Source organism: Otolemur garnettii, unplaced genomic scaffold (genome assembly GCF_000181295.1).
Source record: "Otolemur garnettii isolate 467f Iridium unplaced genomic scaffold, OtoGar3 scaffold00187, whole genome shotgun sequence".
Taxonomy (NCBI): Eukaryota; Metazoa; Chordata; class Mammalia; order Primates; family Galagidae; genus Otolemur; species Otolemur garnettii.
In genome coordinates this window covers 2909928-2915855 of record NW_003852582.1, presented here as the reverse complement: position 1 = coordinate 2915855, position 5928 = coordinate 2909928, and the positions used below count along the sequence as shown (strand labels likewise).

At 37.7% G+C, this 5928-nt stretch overlaps 1 protein-coding gene across 3 annotated transcripts in view; it reads right to left on the bottom strand.

Annotated features, from left to right (window-relative positions):
• PDK1 (pyruvate dehydrogenase kinase 1) overlaps positions 1-5928 on the bottom strand; it is a 27901-nt gene that overhangs the window by 17307 nt on the left and 4666 nt on the right. For 2 of the 3 annotated variants that reach the window (XM_003800877.3, XM_023507548.1), the window contains exons 3-6: positions 4198-4269; positions 2779-2963; positions 2407-2502; positions 1353-1430 (exon numbers count right to left, since the gene is read on the bottom strand). In XM_003800877.3, coding sequence (XP_003800925.1) covers positions 1353-1430; positions 2407-2502; positions 2779-2963; positions 4198-4269 — 431 coding nt within the window. The remainder of the gene's footprint in view (positions 1-1352; positions 1431-2406; positions 2503-2778; positions 2964-4197; positions 4270-5928) is intronic. The other variant, XM_023507547.1, reaches the window with a different exon arrangement.

The following is a 5928-nucleotide window of genomic DNA, read 5'->3' as shown; positions in this document are numbered from 1 at the left end:
TTGATGCAGCTTCCCAAAGGGAGTACCTTGAAGGTGACCAGAGTGATATTCAATCCGGCAATGAGGTGCATTTTTCTAGGATGAGTTCATGAACTTAACTGTCTGACCTGGTAAGTCTTTCTAAAGATTATTCAGCCTTCAAGTAGGAATTTTACTCTCCAAAGTGTTAAAAGTTATAAATTCCAAAGTCACATTCTTTTTTTGACCTGGGTGGAATACTGCTTGTTTTATTTCAGGCATTTCTGTGGACACAGAGCTGAATACAAAATTTAAGCCAGCATCAAAAAAGAAAACAATTGAGCCAGCATCAATTTCTCAAGGGTTATTAATTCTATTTTCAAACATTTAATAGGAGCCCAGTTGGGGGCAGGTGGAAATGTGTAAAATAGACCTTTAGTAGAACAAAGAAGACTCAGCACACCTTAGAATTCTAATTCAACTAATAAATCAAACTCTCCTTTGAATAAGCTCCCCCTCAGGAATGTGAAGGGGGAATCTGCCCACCATAGCTGGGGTTCCCAAGCTATCATTTGTACATGGTGATTCTTATTTACTGAAGGGTATCATCCCAGATCAGAGAGTTAATACAGCTTCAGGAACCACCACACAATTCCATTTTCACCTGGGTAACTTCGTCACTGCTCTCCCACTCTACCGTCCAGAATGTGACTTAGGAAAAGCCTATTGAGTTTTATTCTTTCCATCACCTTTTTAAAGTGTTAACTTGGGAGATGTTTTTCCCTTGGTCAGAGTACCATTACTCTAGGAAAGAGAGTCATGAATCTCCTTTGAAGATACGTAAACTCTTTTTGTCCAAAAAGCATTAGGGTTAAAAGGAGAACGTCAGAGAGAAGCAGATTCTCACATAGGTGAGTATCTTTCTTTCACCTACGACCCTGGTCTTTTTACTTCCTCAACAATAAAAAATGGTTTACAACTCAGGGAGTAGGAAAAGAGTAAACCTTACATTATTGAAATGCATTTGGGATTGTGAGCAGGGCTCATCTACTCTAAAAAAAAAAAGAAATGCATGTGAAAGTCCAATGTGACTTTCTTGGCATCATTTTTTCTATGACTAGCCAGAAAATAAAAAATAAGCAAACAATCAAAGTTATCATTTACAAATAAGGAAAGGGGGAAGAAAAGGCCAAAATGCTTTTCATAAACAATCCCAATAAATTTCCTATATATTTTTCTATGTTTTTTTCTTTACATGATTGCTCTCCTTCAGCTTTGATAGCCAACAAAGTTGATGAAAAAGTCCTTTTCCATTCCAACAATTTTAAATTCTTGTCATTCCTTCTCAGGTAATCAACACACCAACCATTGAGGAAAATCAACATCAGGCTTACCATTTAGTTCTCCAAGTTCTAGTTCAGGGGAGTTAATATAATACAAATCACAAAGACGCCTAGCATTCTCATAGCCATCTAGTGTGAATCAAAACAAAAAGAAGCATTAAATAAACTTACTTCTGGTTCATGCATTAAGATGGCAACAGTACTGACAAATGAAAACGTCAAACTTTCTACACAGGAAAATATACTTTGATAATTTTAGTTTGGAGAAAGTCTAAGTGCGACATGACAAAGTCTAATAGGCACAAAGAAAGGAGGACAGACATAACTACAAAAAAATTTAAACGTCTATATGCTAAAAGGCAAGGTAAGCGCAGTAAACATGAAAACAGGCTGAAGAAAATATTTCCTGTATGTAACAAAAACTTAAGAGTTGTCGAGGGTTTAGGAAATAATTGTTCTTAGCCATTATTTGCTAACTTTTTGGAAGTATCAACATTTTAAACGAATTTAAATGTTTTTCATCCGAGGAATGTGGTCTTCTACAATACTAGCAGAAGTCAGGCTATATCTAAAGGACACTCACTACGCTATTGCTAGTAATAAAAAAACATTACAAAATCTAAGTGTACATCAACAGAGGGACAGTTTAATACATACTGATACCGTCCGTATAGTCATTCAAAAACTGCAGGTATATCCGTAAGAATAAACATGGTAAGATGCCTATAAACTTGTAGGAAAAAAATATACAAAGCACCTTATTTTCTAAAAAGCAATGGTAGACCAACAACAATTGTGCATATGTAAAAAAAAAGTATAGAAAGTTTCAAACCAAACTGTTATGAATTATTGTTCCCAGTATAAGGAATTAGCAGGGGGTGGGGAGAGTGGGTTGGGCCTTTTTAACTTCTGCCAAGCAAATAACTGTATCAACAAAATATTGTCCTATGTCCTACACATAGGACAATTAAGGTTATAAAGTTATTTTTGAACCCATGTGTTTTAACATCTTATTTCATGACACAAATAGTTGCTTGAATAGCAAAAAATAACACTCAACCGTTTTGATTTCTGCATCCTCTTTGAAAGGAGAAAATGTATTTACCTTTAATAACTTCGACTACATTGCAGTTTGGGTTTATGCTTCCAATGTGTCTTTGATGAGAGGGATTTCCTTTGCCTTTTCCACCAAATAATAGAGCTATCAAACAAATAAAATAAGTTAAACTTAACCTAATGCTCTTTTCCAAATTTGAATACTGTTTCTTTAAATGGTTCCAAGTAGTGGCAAATATTTTCCTTAAGGATAAATACGGTATTTTACATTCAATAAAAATACCCTCTTTGTATGGAACGCTACTTTTCTTAATAAGCAAAAAAGTAGAACTAAATGTTCTGTCCAAAGGGAAGCTTCCTAAATAAACTTAAAATATACCCACATTTTATTTAGCTGCTCCTCTTTGCTCTGGACACTTACAGTGCTGATTGAGTAACATTCTAATTGAAATGCGACTCATGTAGAATCGATCCAGAAAGTATTGAACATTCTGACTGGTGACAGGATCCACCCCGAAGCTCTCCTTGTATTCGATCACACCCTGGGCCATGGTGGGAATGACATCATTGTGTCGGTTTCGGATCCGTATCACAGTATCTGTAAAGCTAAACAAACCCGTCTGTCAAAACCGCCAAACAGTCTGACAAGTAAATTGAATACTACAATTTAAGTGTAACCAACTAGAGTAGGCAAAAAATCCCTCATTTAGTAATAGGAGTACCAGTGTATGTTTTCCTGCACTTAATTTAAATATTTTGCAGATAACAATATGTGCTGAATCCATGAAGGTGTATGGATCTCGAAAATAAAACTTTTGAAACGAAATTATTTTCTTGGATTTCTAAGAGTTAGGATACCACAAAACAATTCTAAAAATGTTAATGGTTTTCTTTAACTGTTATCAATGAAGGGCATCTGAGCTCTCCCTAGGAGGATGGAATTTGGGACATTCTGCGTAAAAGAAGACAGAGTGCTTGCTTCTAGGAAACACATGCTCTGGAAGGCATCAAGATGAATAAGCCGGCTCGGCGCCTATAGCTCAACCGGCTAAGGCGCCAGCCACGTACACCTAAGGTGGCGGGTTCGAATCCCGAGCCCGGACCCGCCAAACAACAATGATGGCTGCAACCAAAAAATAGCCGGGCGTTGTGGCGGGCGCCTGTGGTCCCAGCTACTTGGGAGGCGGAGGCAGGAGACTCGCTTGAGCCCAGGAGTTGGAGGTTGCTGTGAGCATGATGCCATGGCACTCTACCCAGGGGGACAGCTTGAGGCTCTGTCTCAAAAAAAAAAAAAAAAGATGAATAAGCCAATAGAGCCCGTCTGTTGTGAAACTATTCCCTAAGGTTCAAAGACAGAAAGAACCACTTTGAATAGAAAAAGAACAAAGAATTCTAATCTCGTCCATCCTATGAGTTTTTCTTTAAAATCAGAAAAAAATCAGATAATCTTGACAACATTTTCAGAGGGCAACAATCAGCTACAGCTGAGGGTGGCTGTCCTTTAGGAGTACATACTCCCCAGGTTAACAGTCCAAATGGCACTGCGGCCACATCTGGACTTCTGCTGGTCATCACACTTGAACTCTGCCTTTTATTATAGTACAGAGGAACATGAAGCATTTCTTATACCCTGTTCAATTTACTGATTTACATCATCTGCCTTGCCTGCGTGGGCTGCTATAGAGATATAGTACATGACCACAGTTCCAATAGTGGGAACATAAACATTAATCGATTTCCCTAAAGTGACCCAACAGCACGTTTAAGCTGAAGACATTTTCATATGATGTTTGAAGGATATAAAAATTGCACTCAGATGGGGCCAAAATCGTGAACTTACTCATACACGGCTTTAGCATCCTCAGCACTTCTGTCCTTAAAATCAAGAAGCTCCTGAAGACTCTGGATATACCTAAAATGCAGATTAATATGGTAAATCATAGGGTTCTTTTATATTCTGAAAGTTCAGCATTGTGAAAATTAGCTCAAAGGCTATTTCTAACATTTTATAATTTTTTTTTTTGAGATATTATCTCACTCTGTCATCTTGAGTAGAGTACCGTGGCATCACACCTCACAGCAACCTCAAACTCTGGGGGCTCAAAAGATCCTCTTGCCTCAGCCTCCTAAGCAGCTGGGACTACAGGCACCTGCCACAATGCCTGGTTAGCTTTTCTATCATTTTATAATTTATTTTATTTATTTATTTTTGAGACAGAGCCTTAAGCTGTCGTCCTGGGTAGAGTGTTGTAGCATCACAGCTCAGAGCAACCTCCAACTCCTGGGCTCAAGCCAGTCTCCTGCCTCCGCCTCCCAAATAGCTGGGACTACAGGTGTCTGCTACAACCCTTGGCTAGTTTTTGGTTGCAGCTGTCGTTGTTCAGCGGACCCGGGTTGGATTCGAATCCACCAGCTCAAGTGTGTATGGCCGATGTCTTAGCCGCTTGAGCCACAGGTGCCGAGCCATTTTATAATTTTTAATTTAGAACACTGCTATAAATTCTGGTTGGAATAGAAATTTTATGCCCATTCACATTTGAATAAAGTGCTGGGAATAAAGTATTAGAAGATACATATTTTCTCCCAAAAACATACACCAAATGTGGTTTAAAAACTTTTAAATTCCTACTCCTTTTTAAGTTCTATGCTCTAAAATAGCTTTTAAATTTCCAGTACAAATACTGATTATCATAAGGACTGAATCCATCAACAACAACTATGTGATCTTGGGGCAAAACCCTTACCTTAGTATCAGTAAAATTAGGCCATAGTATATTGATTGCTTTAAGATCAAAATTAAATGTCTACATTTTAAAACCCTAATATTAGACATTTATATCTAGTCAACAAATCTTTACTGAAAGCCTACATTTTAATACAGTGTTCTTTTAAGCATAACTGAACAAAAAACATAAACGTCATGAACATGTAGGTTTTTGATTTAACAATTAAAAGTAGCAAAGCACCTGTTAAGGAATGAGCAAAATGAAGAAGGCCAAATGTTGTCTCATGGTCACGCAGCCAAGTACAATGGCACTGCAAGGCCAGAGCTAAAAATATCTTGCTACCTTTCAATTACTTTTTTTAACAGTGTAACATCTGCTTGTCTTGTCTGCTTGTCTTGTCTTGTCTGTAAGTACTTTATCTACAACTGCCCTAACTTAGCAGACTTCCAGAAGCAATAAAAGTGTTTTAAATATCCGTAAATCCATGTTGGTTTGACAAGCAATATTCCTCACTGCATTCCTAAGTCAAGTGCTTCTGATAGCTGCTGTTGCTTTAATCCTGAATTTTCTCTCACTGGCAAGAAAAACAGTGCTCTTTATTCAAGAGGTATCTGACCAGGATGAGCACAATAGCAAGACCCCATTTCTAAAAAAAAAAAAAAAGAAAAGAAAATTTTTAAATAGTTAGGCATGGTAAATATGTGCCTGCAGTCCCAGCTACTCAGAAGGCTGAGCCAGGAGGATCTCTTGAGCCCAGGAGTTGGAGTTTACAGTGTGCTATGATCCTCCTCTGCACTCTAGCCTGGGAAACACAGCAAGACTATAGTTGGAAAAAAAAAAAAAAA